We start from the raw sequence: 24,197 nt of genomic DNA on the forward strand, positions 1-24,197 counted from the left end.
ACAAACCTTTACTCTAATATGGAATGATGTTTGGCGCTGCCACATACATTCATGCATACAAAGTTATGACTACGACGACACACAATAACACACCCACAAACACAGGACATGATACAGGGTGGCTGATGAATATTGCTACAATGATGAATATTGCTACATTTTTTTTTCGGTGTATGGAATACATTTTTCTTTTATTCATGTTAAATTAAATTATTAAATTAATTATTAAATTATTATTAATTAAATTAATTAATTAATTAATTAAATTAATTATTAAATTATTATTATTAAATAGAAAAAAAGTTATTACATTTTTTTTTGGTAGCGGCTTTCATCAGCCACCCTGTATGTTATACTTACATAAATCCTGTTTGTCCTTTTAAAGTGGCTGAGCGGAGGCGATATTCTCATGCATGAATACTAAAGCGGCGATGGTCACTGCGTTAATACAGTGAGTTTCGATGAAAGAATAATAAAAAAAAAATAAAGGGTGTTAAGTCAAAATGAACTTCAAACTAATAATTAACTAAATTTATTTGTGTTTTTTGATTAATTAAAGATTAATCGAACAAGTTCGAAAGAGGTTGTCGATTAAACGATTAATCGAAATTTGGGATATTTTTTGAGATAATATCCTTCAAATATTTCTAATATCTGTATGTCAAATTAAATTCTAAATGGGGCAAATGGATCTGATTTATTTGATCTTCCTTTTTAAACTAAAGCAAAATAGTCTCATCCCAGACGAATGAAATTTAGGACAGGCAGAGTCCAAATGATCAAAAAAATGCTTACAAATGACGCAATTCCCATGTTTTTAAGCGTTTTTAACATTCAAACGATTAGCCGTTCTAAATTATTCGATTATTATACCCTACCCCACTACTGTGGTACAGGATATTATAATTAGTTCATTTGTTTGTAAGAACCAAAAGGAAGAGAGATAGACCCATTGATAAATATACCGATCGACTCAGAATCATATTCTGATTTGATTTAGCTATGTCCGTCTGTCTGTCTTTCCGTTTGTCTGTCCGTCTGTCCATGTTAATTTGTGTTCAAAGTACAGGTCGCAGTTTCCATCCCATCGTCTTAAAATTTGGTACAGGCATGTTTTTCGGCCTAGAGACGAAGCTTATTGAAATTGGAAAAAGTCGGTTCAGATTTGGATATAGCTTCCATATATATGGAAGCTATATTCATTTGGATGTCTGAAACCTATTTTGTCAGCTAGCGACATTGTACAGAGTCGTATAAATTTTCCAAGGATACTTAGACCTGGCGTGAAATACAATTGAACTTATTATCGATTATCGAAAGTATGTTGTGGGAGGGACTTATTCCTCTATAATTGACACATGCTATCATGTTTCCTTTCTGGTGTACGGGACACAGTATATCCCCAGCATATCATACCAATCATTTTATATGCGTCCCTCTAGCCAGATCACACAGACGAGCTGACGAATAAGCCTCATCAGCGTATCGCCTCCGGTCTTAAATAGTAATGCTGGTAACCTATCGGCCACTGCTGCCTTGTTGTTTTTCCGACAGGTTACTGTTACGTTGTTCTGAATCTAACAAGGCGATATACATTCAATACCATCAACACTATTTCCGCGCACAGCTGTGGACATGACAATAGAATTACCATGACCTATCAACATTGGTTTTGTGGTATCCCTCATATTGCCGCCTGAATCGGATACCATCAGCTGATAAATATGTTCTTTTCATATGCTCAACTCACTTTTTGGCAAATACACTCATCAGAAAAAAGTTTGCCGAAAATAGCAAACACTGTCTGCCGGATGTTAGTAGTTAATTTTGCTGCTATCGTAGCAGTAGTTCTGCTATTACAGCAGTGAGAGTAGCAGGCTTACTGCTGAAAAGTCTGTTGTTTGCTTAAAATGAATAGAACACATATCTAAATGTGTGTCTCAGTGGATGTTTATAACCACCACTGAATGTACACTTTCCATAACCTTTTTTCTTCAAATTTAGATACAAAAGGCCATGCCAGTCATGTGCCTATAAGTAGAGCAATAACAAACAATGCGAGCTAGCTCAGCCACATTTCGAAATGTATACCAATGGATGGATCAGGCAGTTTCTTACAGTAATAATCCACAAGTCAAAATCACTTCCTCCAACAAAATCTCTAAAAAAAAATCTTAAAAATTCCTAAAGTAATCAAAACAAGTAATAGGTGACCGTAAAAGTAGCATACAAGTTTTTTTCTGCATACTTGTGTACTCAAAACAGCAGATTCATTGAAATAACAGTAAGAAATGTTTGCTAACACAGCAGCCCTATGTTTGCTGAAACAGCAGTAATGTCTTCAGCAGACAAAAACTGCTGTTTTATCCAACATTTTTGCTGTTTTGAATAGCAAATATGGCTGAGTGTATGGAAACGCATGTCCTAATTTTTTTTCCTTTTATTCCAATAACGAAATTCGTAATATTATGGCGATCAGTCAACAATAATCCATGCCGACACGTCCAAAGTTCGATGCAATACATTCTAAGGGATCCAGTTGAGTTGAATGAAATTGGAAACCAAAGTTAACATTAATATTTATACTCGTAGCTTTTATGGTTAAACATGAACTTCAACCTGCGCCATTTCTGTGGGTGTGATGTAGTGACCAGTTCAACTTCAAAATTCAGTCCTTGGACTGGAACGGCTATAGGATGTAAACTGTGATGGGAGCTATATCCAAATCTGAACCGACACGTCATGTTTTACGTATCTTGTTTATTGGGATTAAATGGAAAAAATTTATTTACATTTGGAGTATATAAGATATATTACATAACAAGTAAAAGCATGCTAATTTCGACCGGGCCGAATCTTATATACCTCCACCATGGATCAAGTTCTTTGCCCGGTATCGCTTTATATGCAACCAAAGGAAAGGAAAATGGATAATAATTGCTATGCGATTGGGGCTATATCGGGTTATGGACCGACTTGGTTTCGATATTGAAGCCCATAGAAGAAGTAATTGTGCAAATCGGAAAAGAATTGCACACTCTAGAGGCTCAAGTAGTATAATCGGGAGATTGGTTTATATGGGAACTATATCAGGTTATGGGCCGATTTGAACCATACTTAGCACTAGTTAGTATGTCGCCAGGCGTTCAGCGTCATAGGCGACATGCTAACCTCGGCGCTACGATGGTCTCCTAGTTCTTTGTATAGCGTCACGATCTAGGATGTCCTTAATTAACAGCGTGCTCCATATAGAGCTTCGCGAAACTTTGTCAAAAACACACTCGAAGTCAATGAATAAAATGATAAAGCGATTTCCAGAAATAAGCTTTTACTGCCAATTTTCGCCGTTACATTGAATTGCATTGACCTCTCAACATCTGAGTATGAACCAGATCTGACCATATTTGAATGCAGCTACCACATACCTCTGTTCTCCTGCTGAAGGCATAGAACGCATAAAAACAGCATTTCCTACCTAGAATTTATGAAATTTGGAAGAGATTCCTTAAAACTCGTAGTACTTACAGCCAGTAATAGAACCGACGCCATTTTTCTTGGAATTTGAGGCAGCGAGACCCTTGGTAACAGTATATGGCCCCTTGACATCAGTGGTTTTGTTCTGCACTCTTAGCAAATACAGTATTTTACTTGGTATTTACATATTGGAAAAACCGACCAATAATTTAGAACAGTCTACCAACCATCCAAATGAATAAAAAACTACCAATTTTGGTATGAACTTACCAAAAACGGCAACACTGGGCATAACACTTATACGATTTCGATTAAATTTTCCACGATTACCTCTATTTTATTTGACGAAGATTTGTAGCTTTCGCTTATAAATGGAAACCTAAAAAATTCGACCGAGTTGAACTCAACAAGCTTAGACTAGAGCTGGCAAAATATCGATGGCAATATCGATATTTTATTTTCATCTCCCTAGGCTTAAAATTTTTACAATGAGTTCTCTCATAACTTCCAATTAACTTTATTAAACTTCTTTTTCTCGGTCTGTATATTGATATTGCTCATGATACAATTAGCAGGTAGCGTCATTAGCACAACAACAAAAATCTACCCCGACGAAGCTACCTTGAGTAGCAAATGCCGTAAATTGAAATGTCAAAGTGGTTCTAGCAACAAACTTTGTTTTACAAATTATCTTCTTCAAATGTGTTTTATATTTGTATTCTCGCCGTTATAACCCTATCTTGTTGCTTATGTGGGATTATCGGATCAAATAGAAATTCTTTTGAAGATTTTAGAAAAAAATCACAGCTGTGTTATCAAGCCTTTGACATTTAGATTTACTGCAAAACCAAAACAAATATAAAAAAATTTTACTCAGCTGTTCGCATGACTTCACCTTACAAGTGCATCCTGGATATTTATTCTATATAAATCGCTCTCCTTATTTTCGTTTGAAATATAGTAAATGGAAAATTTACCATAGTCTCGATACTATCGATATTTGTATATAGAAATATCGAATGTTGCGATTATCGATGGTTAGCCAGCTCTAGTTTGGGCTTCTTGTACATCGCTTTGTCCACAATGATTTTCTGATTTTTGATTCTTTGACCCATAATAGAAAAATAAGTTATGTTTGGGTGGGACGGCCCCACAAACATTTCGCCCCGAATGTGAATATTAATGCGTGTTCTTCTCTCAAATACTTGTCATTTAAGCCTCATATTGCCGTGGGCGGTAAATAGGTCCGATCATAGAACAGCTTCGTTATTAAATCTTTTACAAAATTCAAGTCTTAAATGTCATGAAATTTTTCACAATGTTTTCTTATTATTTATAATATTCTTATCTAAAATTAATGTTTATTTTTGTGCACAACAAAATTTCATTTATACCAGACAAATTAAAAAAATTAAATGTTGAATATTTTTTTTAGCATATAAAAGAAAAACTTTTCTGAAAAAAAAAACAACTTCACCCGTGACAATGTTCCTTCGGGAGCATTGCCGTGACCAGGATTCGAACCTGGGTTACTACGGCCACAACGTAGGGTCCTAACCACTAGACGATCACGGCTATGTGAAGTCTTGTCGCACACCCAACTAAATTAAGCAAATCATAATTTTGTGTGTGTGCGTATGTTTGCATCAATAGCTCGTGTATATAAAAATAAAACAAAATTTGAATTAATTGTAGGTAGATACGATCAGGTTGTGAATACGAACACCAATGCGAACGAAAAGTAGATTAACCAACAACATACCCAACAAGTAACATTGTTGTTGGTTTAAACAAACCACAACAACTAACATATTTCAAACAAAATTATATGGGCGGTTGTACTTTCACTACAAGTTTTAGGAAAATATTGATTAAGTTTGTGGCTTTGCGTTAAGAGGGTCTTAACTCAAAAATAACATACATGATGAAATAGAGGAACTGGATATTAAAAAAATTAAAATCGTATAATTGTATTTTAAAATTTTTGTTTTTATACACTCCGCTTATGCCATTGATTCTATTATAACACATCGAGATATGAGACATTCTTTGGAAAATTAGCCACTTTAGATCCGTGTAATGCACGGTTGCCATACTTTCAGAATTCAAATTGTTTAATAAAATATTTTTCGAACCACTATACCTTTAAAAAATTAATGGATTGAAAATACCCAAAAAGGGGATTCTGCATATTTCTCCAAATTTTAAAAGTATCTATCAAAAATAAAAAAATTCATATTTTTTTTTAATTTTTTTTAGATCAGATAATATTTGTACATAGCTGCCGTATAGACCATTCTTCCTTAACATGACTTGTTTGTGCATTATAGATTATGTAGACTTCTATTCGGATGACCCCAGACTAGACGATAATGTGGGTTTTGGGGTGTACTCTGAAGTTCTAGGATTGGAGCGTTTTACGCGGTGATCTTTGCAATTTAACAAATAGGGACGGGCTAAAGTCGGACGAAGCCGACCTTTTGATACCCTACACCACATTAGATATGCAGACAAAGTAGTCGAATTTAAAATTTGTTTAAATTGTATGATATGTAGAATTTCGATCAAAATCCGCACATATAGTAGGAGCCATAAAGTAAATCGTTGTGCAAATTTTTGAGAAGATCGAATGATAAATAGGTTAGCAATAGCCTTAAAAGTGAAAATCGGGAGATGCTTATATATGGAAGCTATATCTAAATCTGAATCGATTTGTATTAAATTCAATAGCAATACCGGGAGTCATAAGGGAATCCTTGGTGTCAATTTTCGTGTGAATCGGTTAACAAATGACCAAATTATTTCAATACTAGTCAAAATTGGACGAACATATATATATGAGAGCTATATCTATATCTGAACCGATGTAGAAACTTATAAGGGAATTTCTCGTGCAAAATTTCGGTTTACAATTTTAGTCCAAATGGGAAGAATATGGGAGCTATATCCAAATCTGAACTGATTTTTCCCAATTTCAATAGGCTTCGTCTCTAGGTCCAGGAAATCCTTGGGCCAAATTTTAAGACGATCGGATGAAAATTGCGACCTGTACTTTGTACACAAACTTAGGTGGGGACACGATACCAGGCATGAACCAACTTTGGGGAGTGGTATGGAAAACAATTAAGGAGTTTGTAAATAGGACGGATTTCCTAACTTAACAATTTTTTTTTTTTAAATTATTTTTAAATTTTTAGAGCGCACAACAAGCCGAGTCGAGTTCTATTCCCGGTATTTCTTTTTAGGCAAACAAAGGATAAAAGAAAAAATTTGATATGCTATTGGAGGTATATCAAGTTATGGTCCGATTCGGGCCATAATTGAATTGAATGTAAGAGACTATAGAAGAAGTCATTGTATAAAATTTCAGCCAAATCGCCCTTTAGGGGCTCAAGAAGTAAAATAGGGAGATTGGTTCATAGGGGAAGTGTATCAGGTTGAAACCGATCCAGACCATATTTGACACGTATGATGAAGGTCATGGGAGAAGTCGTTGTACAAAATTTCAGCCAAATCGGAATATAATTGCTATAAAGGCTGAAGAATCAAAATCACAGATCGGTTTATATGGCAGCTATATCAGGTTATGGACCGATTTGAACTATATTTGCCACAGTTGTTGGAAGTCATAACGAAACACGTCATCCAAAATTTCAGCTAAATCGGATAGGAATTGCGCCCTCTAGAGGCTCCAGAAGTCAGGACTCCAGATCGGTTTATATGCCAGCTATTCCAGGTCATGGACCGATTTCAACAAAAATTAGCACAGTTATTGGATGTCATACTAAAACGATATGAATAAAATTGCAGCTTAATCGGAGAAAAATTGCACAATCAAGCTCAAGAAGTCAAGACCCAAGATCGGTTTATATGTCAGCTATATCAAAGCATGGACCGATAAAGCCCCCCATTTGCAATCCCAACCGACCTACACTAATAAAAAGTATATTTGCAAAATTTCAAGCGCCTAGCTTTACTCCTTCGAAAGTTAGCGTGCTTTCGACAGACAGACGGACGGACGGGAGGACGGACAGACGGACGGACTTGGCTAGATCGACTTCAAATGTCATGACGATCAATAATATATATACTTTATGGGGTCTTAGACGAATATTTCGAGAAGTTACAAACAGAATGACGAAATTAGTAAACCCCCATTCTATGGTGGAGGGTATAAAAACTCAGATGTAAGTACCAAATGGAAAAAGGACATCTCAAAACTAGGTTTGGGAAAGGTATTCAGTGACGAAGCATGCAAGTGTTTAACATTGAACAATTGAGGCATTAGCTTAGGACCATTGTTGACGCACCCTGTATTCATTTGTAAATCGTTCTGACAAACACTAGATAGGTGTTGTATGTAGTGGCTGCCAACTCACATGCAGACACCAAAAGGATAGGTAGGTCATAACATGTCCAACATTTTATTCAAATTTTAGTCTTCTGTGACCATTTGAATTAAACACAATAACAACAAACACGAGACTAACGAACATACGAAGAAAAAATTAAATAAATTTTTATTAAACCAAGGAAAAAACTTTACGAAAATTGTTTATAACTACAATACATAATCGACCTGTTGCGTCCCCCACCATAAACCATAAACGGGAATTTAATTTTATTTAACTTACAGTACTAATTGCACAACAAATCCCAAGATGAGTGACGATGGTGAAGGTGATTTCATGAATATAGATCCCGAGACGGCCTGGTTGGAAAGCACAACCATTGGGGGATTTCGTGTGTGGCACATTATAGCCATATGCCTGGGAATACTGATGAGCATAAGTACCTATTCACAAGGATATATTTTTTCAAAACTTAACGGCCGAAAAATTAACGTGTTAACCTTTTTTTGCATTTTGGTTTTAATGTGCTGCTTGCGGTTGGCTAGTAATAATGGTTTGTTGTTGCATACGTTTTCGCATACCGCGAACGAAACAGGAAATCGAGGCGGACTATCAACGGAAACAGATAACGAAGAAATTTCGCGAAAAATTACAACAAATCAAAAATTCCGAAATGGACGATATGGATTTGCAAAAAGGTGAGCAGAATTTTGAAAATGAATACGAAAAAACCAAAAGAAAAAAAACAATAACTTTTAAGGGAATTTTTGAAAAAAGGCTTAAAGCTGTAATCATTGTAAAATTTAGAATTCTGCTAGTTTATTGTAAATTTGTTGAGCTAAAACATTTTGTACATACATATCTAATTGGGTGTTTGTTCTTTTCTTTAATGCTATAAAAAATTTGTTATTTCCCTGTTACAAAAAGTTTTTAATATATGTCAGCTCTCCTTCATACATATGTCTATACATGTAAGGAAGTGTGTAAAAACGTTTATATGTTCGTAAGGACATTTGTTATAGCGCCAAGCCCTTATTGTTTCTTCCTTTCAGGCTTTCTTTCTTTTGAAAAGCCACAATGATAAAAAACCCTTAGAGGTCAGTAACTTAGCCCTTTAACAAAAAAAAAAAAACATTGTAAATATGTATGTCAGTTTGTATATATGTAAATTTCTGTTATGTATATAGAATATATACTAATTTATGGTTTGGCAAAATATACTGCTAATAATCTTCGAGTGATATCGCCCTGACCTCATTTTAAATGAATGCTGATTTACGTGTATTTATTTCATCAAAACCATTATTTATGGTTAATAATCCAGAGTGTTGAGTTATGTTATGGTACAACATTGTTGAATTAATGACCCTATGGCTACTAATCTATTAACGATATGTCTTAAAATCCCAATCAGATATAAAAAGACATTCTTTCAAAAATTTAATACTCAATTGTATGGGATTACTTCTTTTATGGTCAGTCATTTTCAAAAAATATCAAAAATATATTTTTGATTAGGTTATGCTGAAAAGAGGGTGCGGATATTAAAAAAGATTCAAAAAGCGCTGATGAACACAGACAAAATTTACAACAGTACAATGCCAGACATTAGAATGAAGAAGATTAGGAGGCAACATGCATGACAATAATGGGGGCCAGGCGTGCTGGAGAAGTTCCTTCCAATCTCTCATTTTAAGCCCCTATTGTAGTCAAAAATGCGTCTGAAAATAATTTGGAACAGAAAAACAAGGTGTTCCTTTAGCCCAGGGCTGCGGAGTCGATATTATTTAACTCGACTTTGACTCCAGGCAAATTTCTCGACTCCGACTCCGGAGGCAACCTCGAACACTTAAAACTGCTATTGGTTGCCCAAAAAGTAATTGCGGATTTTTTAAAAGAAAGTAAATGCTTTTTTAATAAAACTTAGAATGAACTTTAATCAAATATACTTTTTTTACACTTTTTTTCTAAAGCAAGCTAAAAGTAACAGCTGATAACTGACAGAAGAAAGAATGCAATTACAGAGTCACAAGCTGTGACAAAATTTGTCAACGCCGACTATATGAAAAATCCGCAATTACTTTTTGGGCAACCCAATATATTTTATACCCACCACTAAAGAATGGGGGTAATACCAAACCTAGGCAATTTGGGTATCAAATGAAAGGTATTAGCGAGTAGACTACGAATATGTAAAAACAAAAAATAACAAGTAAGAGCGTGCTAAATTCGGTCGGGCCGAATCTTATAAACCCTCCACCATGGATCGCATTTGTCGAGTTCTATGTGCGGTATATCTTTTTAGGTAAACAAAGAATATTGAATAAGAACTGTTATGCTATTGGAGCTATATCCAGTTATAGTCCACTTCGGACCATAAATGAATGCCGAACATTGTAAAAGTCATTGTGTAATATTTCAGTTCATTCGGATAAGAATTGCGCCTTGCAGGGCTCAAGGAGCAAAATCGCGAGATAGGTTTATATGGGAGCTGTATCAAGCTATTAATCAATTCAGACCATATTAGACACGTATGTTGAAGGTCATGAGAGAAGTCATTGTATAAAATTTCTGCCAAATCGGATGAGAATTGCGCCCTCTAGAGGCTCAAGAAGTCAAGATTCCAGATCGGTATATATGGCACCTATATCAGGTTATGTACCAATTTGCGCCATACTTAACAGAGTTATTGAAAGTCATAACAAAACACCTAATGCAAAAATGTCAAATCGGTTGATAATTGTGCCCCCTAGAGGCTCAAGAAGTCAAGATGCAACATCGGTTTATATGACAGCTATACCAGATTATGAACCGATTTGAATCATACTTAGCACAGTTGTTGAAAGTGATACCAGAACACTACGTGCAAAATTTCAGTCAAAGCGGTCGAGAATTGTGCCCTCTAGAGGCTCAAGAAGTCAAGACCCAACATCGGTTTATATGGCAGCTATATCAAAACATGGACCGATTTTAACCATACTAACCTCAGTTGTTGGAAGTGATACCAAGCCACCACGTGTAAAATTTTAGTCAAATCGGACGAGAATTGCGGCCTCTTGTTGGAAGTGATACCAAAACACTACGTGCAAAATTTCAGTCAAATCGGTCGAGAATTGCGCCCTATAGAGGCTCAAGAAGTCAAGACCCATGATCGGTTTATATGGAAGCTATATCAAAACATGGACCGATTTTAACCATACTAACCGCAGTTGTTGGAAGTTGATACCAAAACACCACGAGCAAAATTTCAATCAAATCGGACGAGAATTGCGCCCTCGGGAGGCTCAAGAAGTCAAGATCCAAAATCGGTTTATATGGCAGCTTTATCAAAACATGGACCGATTTGGCCCATTTACAATCCCAACCGACCGACACCAATAAAAAGTGTGTGTGCAAAATTTCAAGCGGCTAGCTTTACTTCTTCGGACGGACGGACGGACATGGCTAGATCGACTTAAAATGACATGACGATCAAGAATATATATATACTTTATGGGGTCTCAGACGCATATTTCGAGGTGTTAGAAACAGAATGACGAAATTAGTATACCCCCATCCTATGGTGGATGGTATAAAAATTGGTATAATTAATGAAATTTTTTCTAAAGACAAGATTTCAAATAAATTTTTTTCTAAAGGCTAAATTTTTATGAACTTATTTTTTTTAATATAACATTAATTAAGTAATTTTTTCGACTCCGACTCCAGGGAAAATTGCTCGACTCCGACTCTTAGATTCCAACTCCGACTCTGCAGCCCTGGTTTAACCATAATCCTACACCTACTCTCGCAATTTCAGGCAGTGCCACAATAGGTGCTCAACCATCTAAAATGCGTAAGTTCATCATGTGTCCAGCGCGACGTCAAAGTGCTGACATTGTAACGGTTTGTCAGTACCACTTTCAGTAGTGAGAACGGTAGCTCCGCCCCAACTAGGAGAGGTCCCCTGAACACACCAATTTATCTCATATTGGTGAAAAGCACCAACTTTATTTTTCGGGGGTTTACGTTAAGCCCATTGGCCAATCTTGGCAACATACTATTGGGTTGCCCAAAAAGTAATTGCGGATTTTTCATATAGTCGGCGTTGACAAATTTTTTCACAGCTTGTGACTCTGTAATTGCATTCTTTCTTCTGTCAGTTATCAGCTGTTACTTTTAGTTTGCTTTAGAAAAAAAGTGTAAGAAAAGTATATTTGATTAAAGTTCATTCTAAGTTTTATTAAAAATGCATTTACTTTCTTTTAAAAAATCCGCAAATACTTTTTGGGCAACCCAATATATACACTATGAACGGCCACCCACCAAGATGAAAACGTCTTCCTCGTAACCAACAAACTTTAATTTCCTTTTAATTTCAAATGACCTGAAAATCCCACTTAATATCTAAGAGCGTCAAAAAGGGGGAAACCCGTCTTTTGTGGTGATTGAGCTCTAGTCACAATATGCTATTTGAACCCTTTACTAGTGGAACGCTAATTATCCTGCCCGTCAACATCGTATGAACTTAATTCAGGAGGAATCCTCATCTCCACCAAAAGCTTTTTTTATCTATCTTGACACCCAAAAATTAATTAACTTCTTTCTTCTTAATCTGATTGATCGAAGCAAATTTGCCGAAAATTGTAAATGTAACTGCGAATCGATTTTTTTACGACCTGTTTACAAATTTCGAGAATCCATCAGGCTCAGAGGTTAGTATGTCCGCCTATGACGCACAGTGGGATGGGGAAAAAATAAGTGGAAATAAGTCTGCCATTTTCGAACGGATAGAGATATCTTCATGAAATGGCTATGCCCTTACTAATGGTGGCTACATTTGTTAATTAAAACTTTTGTACCAAGTGGTGTCTCTATGAGGCACGCCGTTCGGACATAAAAAGGATACCCCTTTATCACTGAACTTAAAATTTATTCGGACTTCGCTCATTGTTATGAGAAAAGTATCCCTTGTTCCTTAATGGAAAGTTCTTGGAAAATTTAGTAGTAGTTTACAAATTTCGATATATTCAGTTCCCAAGAAAGATGCCTTGTTGGAGCAATTTTCCTAAACAGCCATCTTATAAATACGCATTGGGTTATAGTGGCAGACTGCAACCATACTTACTTAGACAATTTAAGGCCGTATTGCGTACCATAGACACACACGTGTACCGATGGGCAACAGGGTAAAAGCAAGGGCGACTTGGGCGGTTTACGAGTGGGGAACAATATAATGCCATCTTGTAACGAGTGTGCTAAAGTATTTATTAGAACCTTCTTTCCTAAAGCGGATGGGAATGAACAGGTTCAATAGACAGTGTCTTCGGGTTCAGGGGTGGTACGTCGACATAGATGGTTGGACTGGACACATTTGTAAAAGCATGCCGAGTCGTTTCGATTCGGCCCCGATGTGTCGAAGAAGGGTATTTCGCTCGTACGTGGAAATGTGCCTGAGTGATAGTAGTCAACTGATCTACTCAGGAGCAATCCAAGACCGCATTGGGGTGTTGGCCTACTCCCCGTGCTAATATACATTAGTGGATAATGTGCAGGATTGTTTGAGTAGGTCGTTCAACAAATTTGTCCTTGTCCTGTCATAGCGAAATGTACTCAAGATATTAAGCGAAATAGTGGAAATATACCCAAGTCATACTTCTTCTGCACCCCCGTTCAAATACGTCTTCAGCTTTTTGGAGGAAAAGAGCATAGTGGAAATATACCCAAGTCATACTTCTTCTGCATCCCCGTTCAAATTCGTCTTCAGCTTTTCGGAGGAAACGAGCATTATGGATGCTGGACTTATGTACAGGACTGTATGAGCGGATAGTGACCCTATTAGGTTCTTGGCATATTATCCGAACTAGAAGGCAAGGTATACTGACGATATTAGACGGAATATGCATATTCCTCAAGCTCTATCACAAAAGTAACAAGCGCTCAAGCGAGTTTAACCACATGGGTGCTCCTCTGCCCCACATATATGTATATTAAACCTCATGATGTATCTGCTGCTCAGGCGTTTAACCGAATACTTTAAATAGGTACATATGCAGATGACCTGCTCATCCTAGATGAGATCCCAGACTTGCGCTGATAACTCTGGGTAAACAGACAATGGGTATTGTGTCCGCATGCATCAATAGTACTGGTATTGGCATTGCGGAAAACTAAACTTTACTCATTATCACGATATCGTCCACATAAAATTCGATCTGGTGGAGCTAGTATCAGGGAATATGTTTGCTGGCCCACTTGGATCGGGTGGGATTTTCTGGAGTACCCGGATTGGTCAAGCGCATGCTTAGTCGTTATGCACTTCGAGTCATTTAATGATGCTTTGTTTGTAACACCCAAAAGGAAGAGAGGTAGACCCATTGATATGTATACCGATAGACACAGAATCACTTTCTGATTCGATTTAGTTATATCCGTCTATCCATGTTAATTTGTGTACAAACTACAGGTCACAATTTTCATCCTATCGTCTTCAAATTTGATATGGGCATGTTTTTCGGCCAAGGGACGAAGCCTATTGAAATTGGAAAAAATCGGTTCAGATTTGGATATAGCTCACATATATATGTTCGTCCGATTTCCAGTAATGCAGCAATAAAATGTTAATTTTTCAACCGATTCTCTCGAAATTTGGCAGGAAGGATTTTCTTATCACTCCCGACATTACAGGTGAATTTCATAGAAATCGGTTCAAATTTGGATTTAGCTCCCGATTGTCGTCCGATTTGAAGTAATAATGCAATAAAATGGTCATTAGTTAACCGATTCTCTTGAAATTTGGCAGGAAGGATTTTCTTTTGACTCTCGATATTAAAGATGAATTTCATATAGCTCTCTTATATATATCGTCCGATTTTCACTCCTAGAACCACTGCAAGCGCTTTTATTGACCAATCTTCCCAAAACTTTATACAACGCTTTCCTCGACGACTTCCACAATGTCTATAAAGTTTGCTCGAAATCGGTTCAGATTTAGACATAGCTCCCACATATATGTTCGTCCGATTTGCAGTAATATTGCAACCAAATGGTCATTTCTCCATCGATTCTCTCGAAACATGGCAAGAAGGATTTTCTCTTGACTCTTGTTTTGGGCTAATAAAGTACGCATACACATGCGTTCTCATGGCAACGAAAATTTCGTTTGAGCTGCGTACCAGCCTTTAACTAGAAAAAGCTGGTAATGGATAATAGCTCTTCAATATGTTCATTACAACTTCAATAAAGATTAGACTAATTTAAAACATGTTTGTTGTTTAAATCAATCTATAGTACAGCCAATAATTTTTTAACCCCAATCCTTCTTCGAATATGTATAGGCTCAAAGACACATTTGTAAGTGTTTCTATTCTTTTTTTTTAATTTCTAAATGTTTCACAGACATAAGCTACACTTATCGCACTAAATATAATGAAAAAACCTTATATCCGTGTGTCCATCTGGCCTGGCAATCTACGCTCTACTATAAATCAATCAACTCTGGATATGAAACTTTGTCACATCACAAAGAAATAGTTTTCCATCAATATTTCTTAAAAGAAATTGCTCTGGAAGCTGGTCATTTAGTTTATCCCACTCCAATACAAAGGCCACAACATGTAACCAGAGAACCACCAGTAGCCATACACAGCAACCCTAGCAGAAGTTGCAATATTAAGCCATACTACATAAATGATTATCACTACCACTCCATGTGCAATCAGCATGCAGCCAAGGATAGAGATGTTAACTACGGTTGTAATTTGTAGAAATACTTTAAATTTCCTATCAAGTCCTTTGCTGTTAGTGTAAAGAACATTTGAATAGGAACATTATTTTGTGCGTAATTCTATTTCAACCATTTACTTCTTTTTATTATAATTTATTTTCTTTTTTAATTTTGGTATTTGCAAATTTTATATTTAATACAGTTTTTTAACATTACTTAAAATAAATATTTCCTATTAACTATCTTTATAATATGTAAATAGGAAATCTAGTCACCACATCCGTTATAGGGCGCATTTGATTCGTATGAATGGATAGTAATCCATATGTATATATATAATTGTTATATATCTTTAAGAGGCGACATTTAGAGACAAACTCACTAAGACTATAGTAGCGATGTCCAGCCCCTTACGGTAGAGTTGATGGCAAGTCACACGTATTCTTATTCTCTTTGTTTCAGTCGTTGTTCAGACAGCAAGGAATGAACATTTGAAAGATATAAAATTGTTTAAAATTTCTAATTTTGTGTTTATTTTTTAAATACTGAGAGAATTAAAAATACTTAAACAGAGTAAAACACACATACGTCACATTGTAATTTTGGACATCATTGGACTGTATTTATGTTCTCGTAATCAAAAATTTATAAATATTTTTACTGAAAATCTCCTCCCTCCCTCAAGCAAGTGTATGTGTCTCTGTGCCGCACATCGTTCGAACTGGGCTATATATAAGAAATTCTAATCGGAAAACAGTCCTAGATATTCATAGATACATGTAAGTCTCCCCGCTGTTCCTTATTGGGACTTTTATGCCAATGTCAGAAAAAGGAATAAATCTTTGGTAGTCAAGTATTTCATCTGCAGGCTCCTTCATCGGGTTTCGGACCGGTTTCTTCCGCAAAGAGCTATAATGGAATTTTGCAGAGCATTATCTAGCTGTAGGCAGTTATGTTCCAAGAAATAGAAATCGCGATTCGAAAAGCCCACCAAATGCTTTAACAACAACACCTTTTTTTATTTTGTTTTTATAACCAACACACAGGGGATATCCCTTATGGATGCAGTGCATTGCGTTGACTTGTGGAAAGTCAGGAATCGGAGGGGAAAGATGGAGTACTGTTTATTGATATTTGCTTTAAATTTCTGAATATCATAGTCAAGTGATAAGACTTCTACCGAAAGTCGATTCCACATACAAACTTTTTTACTAAAAAACGAAATGTCTTTGTAGGACATGGTCCCGTCAGCTGGCCAATCCATTACAAACGGGTATGAGTTCATGGAAAGTCTTATATTTCACACGAATATCCTTACGTCGGGAATAAGCAGACGCATATCCATATATACGTATATATGTCATAAAAATTAAAAAAAAAAATATTCTATCTTATCTCTCAACTTTACAAGCATACAATTTAAATTTTTTTCAAATTTTTTACAATTTGCTCATTTTAGATCGAATTAAAAAAACAGCAGACAAAATAACTTCTTTTATTATATTTATGTTTTTAGACAAAAACCTAACGCCTAAAATTGGAAAATTTTGAATACAAATTAAGCAAATGCCCAATTGTGGTTTAGAAGTTCAAAAATTTTTAATGGATTTTTTCAAACGTTTTAGAGTTTTAATTTAATATCAGCAGACTGTGTTTGCTGATATCAGCAAATTAATTTTTGAGTGTAATATGACATGCATAGAAGCAATGTAAAAACTTCTCCCCAAAGAGTTGTCGCACAGCGGCACGCCATCCGGACTCGGCATAAAAAGGAGGCCCCTTATCATGGAGCATAAACTTTAATAGGACTGCACTCATTAATATGAGAGAAGTATCCCCTGTTCCTTAATGGAATGTTTATGGGAAATTTAGTAGAAGTAGTAAATCCATGGCACATACACCACGAAAGTGCCGATAGAACAGCCTCATGCAGACCAAAGTTCGATGATGCTCAAAGGGAACTATAGAGTTGGATACAGTACCGTTGCTAATCAACACCATCGCTCTTCTCTGGACACAACTCAGAAGTTCTAAGGATGTTTTGGCAAAAAAATTCAAATTTTGCCCATGAACATTCCACTAAGGAACAGGGGCAAACTGTTTTGGCAGCTCCTGCCCATATATGAGAGCTATAATCCATCGTTGGTCTGATGTATGTTGTATAGATGTTAAGAAGATCAAAAAGTGTGAAGTACTTCCTACACAGCTTCAAAAAGCCCAAACACTTGGATACTTCTTTCGACACTTCAAATACATATTTTGACCAACAGTCATCACATTATATCTTCATGCCATCATCAAGATCTTCTGTTTATTCAACCTCCAAACAGTCAAATGACAGAGAAGATCGTAATAGATCAGCGAATCATTTGTGTGATAGCAAACCACACTGCGTCTTGCGTGCATAAAAATTTACCCTTTTTATTCCACCCCACTCAGAAATTGCCAGCAAGCCACTTAACTTTTAAGAGTTCTTTGCAATGCTAATCTAATAAGTAAAGCATTCAACTTAATGGGTCTACAGCTGGAGAATATCCTGCTTATAGTTCCAAAAAAATTTGGAAATTTTGACCAATAAAAGAAAGCACAGACAGACAGTTTTATTAGATCATCTAATCTTATTAAATTATAAATAAAATCGACATTTAAAATAGCAAACAAATGTACAACCATTTTGCGGCTGCGGTGATTAGATTTCAATAGAGTTTTATTATATGTAATATCAAATTGAGGCTAGATCTTGTTTTATTTATCAATTCAAAAAGAATGCATTACAAAAGATTCGGATTCAAAGGAAGAGTAATAGGTTTTAGTAATGAAAATTTTTTTTCTATCTTTTTAACTTAAAAATTTGGTAAAGATAAAACACTGTGTGTGCAAATTCACTTTTAAAATTGTACAAACAAATCTTATGCTCAATGAGATGCGTTAGACCGTTTGTAACATCTCGTTATTCCGTTTGTAACATCTCGAAATATTCGTCTAATATATAATAAAGTATATATATTCTTCATTACCATGACATTTTAATCTATCTAGCCATATCCGTCCGTCTGGCGAAAGTAAGCTATCTTTCGAAGGAGTAAAGCTAATTTTGCCAAATATGGTTCAAATCGGTCCATAACCTGATATCGCTGCCATATAAACCGATCTTGGATCTTGACTTCTTGAGCCACTAGAGGGCGCAATTCTCATCCGATTTGAATGAAATGTTGCATGAGGTGTTTTGTTATGACTTCCAACAACTGTGCCAAGCATGAATCAAATCGGTCTATAACCTGATATAGCTGCTATATAAATTGATCTGGGATCTTGATTTCTCGAGCCACTAGAGGGCGTAATTCTCATCCGATTTGAATGAAATTTTGCACGATGTGTTTTGTTAAGACTTCCAACAACTGTGTTAAGTATGGTTCAAATCGGTATATAACCTGATATAGCTGTCATATAAACCGATCTTGGATTTTGACTTCTTGAGCCACTATAGGGCGCAATTCTCATCTGATTTGGCTGGAATTATGCATGATTTGATTTGTTTTGACTTCCAAAAACTGTGCTTAGTATAATTCAAATCATTACATAACCTGATATAGCTGCCATATAAACCGATCTGGGATCTTGACTTCTTAAGCCTCTAGAGGACGCAATTCTTTATCGATTTGGCTGAAACTTTGTACAAAGGCTTCTCCAATGACCTTCCACATACGTGTTCAATATGGTCTGAATCGAGCTATATTCTGATACAGCTCCATATAAACCGATCTCCCGATTTTGCTTCTTGAGCCCCTACAAGGCGCAATTCTTATCCGAATGAACTGAAATATTACCCAATGACTTATACTATGGTCTTCAACATTCAATTCATTTATGATCCGAATCGGACTATAACTTGATATCGCTCCAATAGCATTACAATTCTTATCCATTATATTTTGTTTGACTAAAAAGAGATACCGCGCAAAGAGCTCGACAAATGCGCTCCATGGTGAAGGGTATATAAGATTCGGCCCAGCCGAACATAGCACGATTTTACTAGTTCACCATATTATGACGAAAGTTAATATATATAGTAACCATAATATATAATATATGTCACCACGGATTTATATATATATACGAGGTGGCGGGTATACAAAGTTCGGCCCGGCGAACTTAATGCCTTCTTACTTGTTTTTTTTTTTATTGTTCCCATTACACGAATGAACTAACTTCTGTCTATTAAATAGTAAAATAACACTTATTCCGGTAAAATATTAACAAGTAAAAGCTTGCTAAGTTCGGCCGGGCCGAATCTTGGGATTCTGCTAAAAATGTATACAAAATAAATTATGTTGTAGGGCATAATTTTATTCCACAAACCAAACTTCTGTCAAACTAGCAAAAATTAAAGCTTCTAGGAACTGAACAAGGATGATCGAGAGACCGGTTTGCATGGGAGCTATATCAGGCTGATTTTGGCCGTACGTTGCACAGTTGTTGGAAGTCATAACAAAACACTACTTGCAAAATTTCAGCCAAATCGAACAAGAATGGCGGCTTGTAGGGGCTCAAGAGGTCAAATCGGGAGATCGGTTTATATGGGAACTATTGGGTTGCCCAAAAAGTAATTGCGGATTTTTTAAAAGAAAGTAAATGCATTTTTAATAAAACTTAGAATGAACTTTAATCAAATATACTTTTTTTACACTTTTTTTCTAAAGCAAGCTAAAAGTAACAGCTGATAACTGACGGAAGAAAGAATGCAATTACAGAGTCACAAGCTGTGAAAAAATTTGTCAACGCCGTCTATATGAAAAATCCGCAATTACTTTTTGGGCAACCCAATATATTAGGTTATAGACCGATTTGGACCATACTTGGCGCAGTTGTTGGAAGTCATAACAGAACACCACGTGCCAAATTTCCGCCAAATCGGACAAAAATTGCTACTTGTAAGGGCTCAAGAGGTCAAATCGGGAGATCGGTTTATATGGGAGCTACATCTAAATCTGAAATTGCGGCTTCCAGGGGCTCAAAAAGTCAAATCGGCAGATCGGTTTATATGGGAGCTATATCTAAATCTGAACTGATATGGTCCATTTGCAGTCCCCAACGATCAACAACAACAACCAACATCAATATTAAGTATCTGTGCAAAATTTCAAGCGGTTAGCTTTCTGCGGACGGACGGACATGGCTAGATCGATTCAGAACGAATATATTTAGTTTATGGGGTCTTAGACGAATATTTCGAGGTATTACAAACGGAATGACTAGATTAATATACCCTCATGCTATGGTAGTGGGTATAAAAAAGGTCACGCACAAACACCTATGAAATTCAATTTTTGTGAAATTTTTTTAAATCATTTTGTGCGCTAGGTTTTTTTACAAATCACCTTACCCGTAAGATTTTATCTAATTTTATCGTAAAAAAATCATCAAAATATGATATAGGGATATGAGGTTGTATGTAAAGTCATCACCCTAATGCACACACAGTGTTATACTAAGTAATGCAAGAAATTGTACCAATTACAAGTAAAGGTAATGTTCAGCTTCACAAGTGAGAGAAAAAAGGTAATAATAATTTGAACTCATGCTAAATTTTTTTCTTAAAATCCTTGAAAAAACACAATTGAATAATTTTTTTCTGTAATATAAAACAAATGAATTATTTTCCTTTAATGACATATTTTTTCATATGTAGTAATAAACTGTAAACTATTTTTAATTCCTTCTTAAAATTTTTATATTCACTGCTAATATAAATACAGGCGTTTACATTTGCTAAGTGTTTGTATATTATCCACCTTTCTTTATATTTAATTGGTTTTCTTTATCTTCTCCACTTAATTTTTCTTCATAACTTTTTCTTTGTATATTCTCCACCTTTTCAACTATCCAACAACACATTCTTCTAATCGTTTCTGCCTCTTCCAAAACCAAAACCTCATTACAAAAAAAAATATATGAATCAACCAACCAACAAACTATTCACAGCACTTGCTTACATAAAATTGGATGATTTCGATGAGCCATAGCCCACATTAAAAATATACCTTAAACCTTAAAGTTCATGTTCAAATAAGGATATATTTTAAGATAAACCAAGCAGCCAGCTAAAGGTAAGCCAGGCTTCATAATTCCAAAGTAAAAATCCCTCTGCACATAATAAAAGTAGTTTGCTAGTCGTCCTCTTTATCCTATTTTTCTCCACATCTTTGAAATACCTTTAATTTTAAACAAAAACAAAATATTTATGTTTAAAAAATTGTTTTCTTCTTGCATTTATTTCACAGCCATTGAGTATATACTCTCCAATTATCTCATAAAGCAATGCAACAGTGAGGAGAACCTCGATAAGGATCCAAATAAATTTAAAACTAATCACATAAGTGTAATTGACAATGAAAAAGTTTAAATTACAACTAATAGACGTTTTTGTATTTAAATAAAAAAGAACATATTAAAATTTGATATTCCATTTTCGATTTCTAAAACCATTTTTTTTAATGTGGGTAAGTATCACATATCAATGAGCAAAACTTTGTGAAGAAGAACAAAAATGCCTGTAACATCATTATGTGGGGGCAGTACCAATTTATGCATCCATCTACGAGGTATTTGGTTGGCATGAATATTGGAGGTCATTTGTATACCTCAATTAAGAAAATCAGGAAAAAAAACCAGCCTGCCAACCAACAAATCCTCGCCTAAGAAAATTACACGAATACAGCCGAGAACATTCCCTTTCCAATACAGGCAATATTTGTGAGCCCTTCATTAATATAAAACGTCCTTCCCCAAGGTTTTATTATCACTGAGCAAAAACTTGAATCGTACGTACTCATTTATAAGAAAGATGTCTCGTCGCTGTACCTTAATAGACATACAGCCGAGAACATTCCCTTTCCAATACAGGCAATATTTGTGAGCCCTTCATCCATGTATAACGCCCTTCCCTAAGGTTCTATTATCATTGAGCATGCTTCCAGAGTGGTTTGGTGGATTAATACATTAAATGTGTCGTGTTGTCTCTGGTTGCATGCGGGGCACACATCCCTTGGCGTTTTCTGTTACAAAAATAAGTTTAGGTGACTGAATCTACCGGATCGTTCTTGGGCAGATCTACTTTAGTGGGTAGTATAGAGGTTTGCTTTTACTTCGTCGTCATGAATGCTGTGGTGATCTGCCTGATATGCTGTTTAATCTAAAAGCCTACATTTATGGAGGTAGAACTTGAAGATCTAATCGACATTTCCGGGCGGTAGCCGTTTTTCTTCGTGGTTGGGACTCAGTGTTGCCGAAAAGCAGCAAAATTTTTTGAAATCAGGAGGGGGCGGATCCTCCCCCTTACCACAAAAATAAAAGTGGACCAATCGGGACAACATGTGTTTCAAATGAAAGGTATTCAAGAGTAGAGTACGAATTTCATAATAAAAGTTGGGTCCAAGTACCTGGGGGGCCGCCCCAGCCCCAAAAATAGGTTTATTTCACGATCATGACAATATGGGACTCAAATGAAAGGTATTCGGGAGAATATGGTCAAATATGGTCAAAAAGTAGAAAAAGGCTTTATAATTTATTAATTACGGAAGGGGGCGGACCTTCCACAGTTACCCCAAAAACACCACCCAAAATCAAAAGTGGACCGATAAGGACAATATGGGTATCAAATGTATGCGGGAGTAGATAACGAATCTGGAAAACAAATTCATGTCGAAGTATAGGGGGTCACCGCACCCCCACAAAAACGCCCAAAATGTGCACATTAGCCAATCACGGATATATGGCAATCACGGATATACGGCACAACCGATTTTCTCGAAACTTTCGCATTTTGTGTAGGTTGGTCTGGAAGGAAACGTAGGCTATATAATTTTTCGGTATCGGAAGGGGGACGGACCCTCCCCCTTATGCCAAAAACACAACCCAAAATCAAAAGCGGACCGATCGGTACAATATAGGTATCAAATGAAAGATATTGAAGAGTAAAATACGAATATGATATTCTACAAACCCAAAACTCCCCCAAACAGACATATTGAACGTTCAATTCAAATTGGGGCTCAATTGGAGACCAGAAAACGAATATGGTATTTAAATTTGGGCCCAAGTACCCACAACCCCAAAACTCCTCTAAACAGATATATTCGAAGTTCATGTCAATATGGGACTCGAATGAAAATGAGTAGGCAGTAGATTACAAATAGGGCATAAAACATTAGGTTCAAGTAATGGGAGGTCGCTCACCCCTAAATACCCCCAAATAGGCATATTAGCCGACAATGGCTATATGGGACTCAAATGAAAGGGAGCAGATTACGAATGTGACATTAAAATTTGCGTTCAAGTCAAGGTGGCGCTTTTCCTCCTAAAGATACGTCAAATGGGTTATTTGACCCATTATGACAATATGGGACTCAAATGAAAGTTATTTGAGAGTAGAAAACGAATTTGATATCCAATTTTGGAGCCAAGAGTTTTGAGGAACGCCCTAAAGCGCCTCCTAAACTGAAATCCATTTCCGTTGGTAATAGAGGAAGAATTGATATCTATTGTCAGAGCAAAGTGGCCGCCCCAGTCCCAAAACACCCTCCAAATGGTTCATATTTACCGGCCATGGCAATACGAGGCTCAAAATAAAGAGATTTGGAAGTGCAGCACGAATTTGATGTCCATAT

General features: G+C 36.0%; 1 protein-coding gene and 1 non-coding gene across 4 annotated transcripts in view; one reads left to right on the forward strand and one right to left on the reverse strand.

The window, feature by feature from the left end:
• LOC106084897 (transmembrane inner ear expressed protein) overlaps positions 1 to 21,990 on the forward strand; it is a 40,584-nt gene extending 18,594 nt beyond the window's left edge. The window contains exons 2-4 of one of the 3 annotated variants that reach the window (XM_013248852.2): positions 8,111 to 8,265; positions 8,372 to 8,524; positions 15,204 to 15,589. In XM_013248852.2, coding sequence (XP_013104306.2) covers positions 8,136 to 8,265; positions 8,372 to 8,524; positions 15,204 to 15,571 — 651 coding nt within the window. In that variant the 5' untranslated portion in view covers positions 8,111 to 8,135 and the 3' untranslated portion in view covers positions 15,572 to 15,589. Of the gene's footprint in view, positions 1 to 7,797; positions 8,266 to 8,371; positions 8,525 to 15,203; positions 15,590 to 21,812 lie in introns of those variants that run through there. The other 2 variants (XM_013248855.2, XM_059365957.1) reach the window with 2 other exon arrangements.
• On the reverse strand, positions 4,978 to 5,049 carry Trnah-gug (transfer RNA histidin (anticodon GUG)). The gene has a single exon. It is a non-coding gene; the product is annotated as a tRNA-His (tRNA).
• Positions 21,991 to 24,197: the final 2,207 nt, after the last annotated feature.

The sequence above is a fragment of the Stomoxys calcitrans genome, chromosome 3 (assembly GCF_963082655.1).
Source record: "Stomoxys calcitrans chromosome 3, idStoCalc2.1, whole genome shotgun sequence".
Classification (NCBI taxonomy): Eukaryota; Metazoa; Arthropoda; class Insecta; order Diptera; family Muscidae; genus Stomoxys; species Stomoxys calcitrans.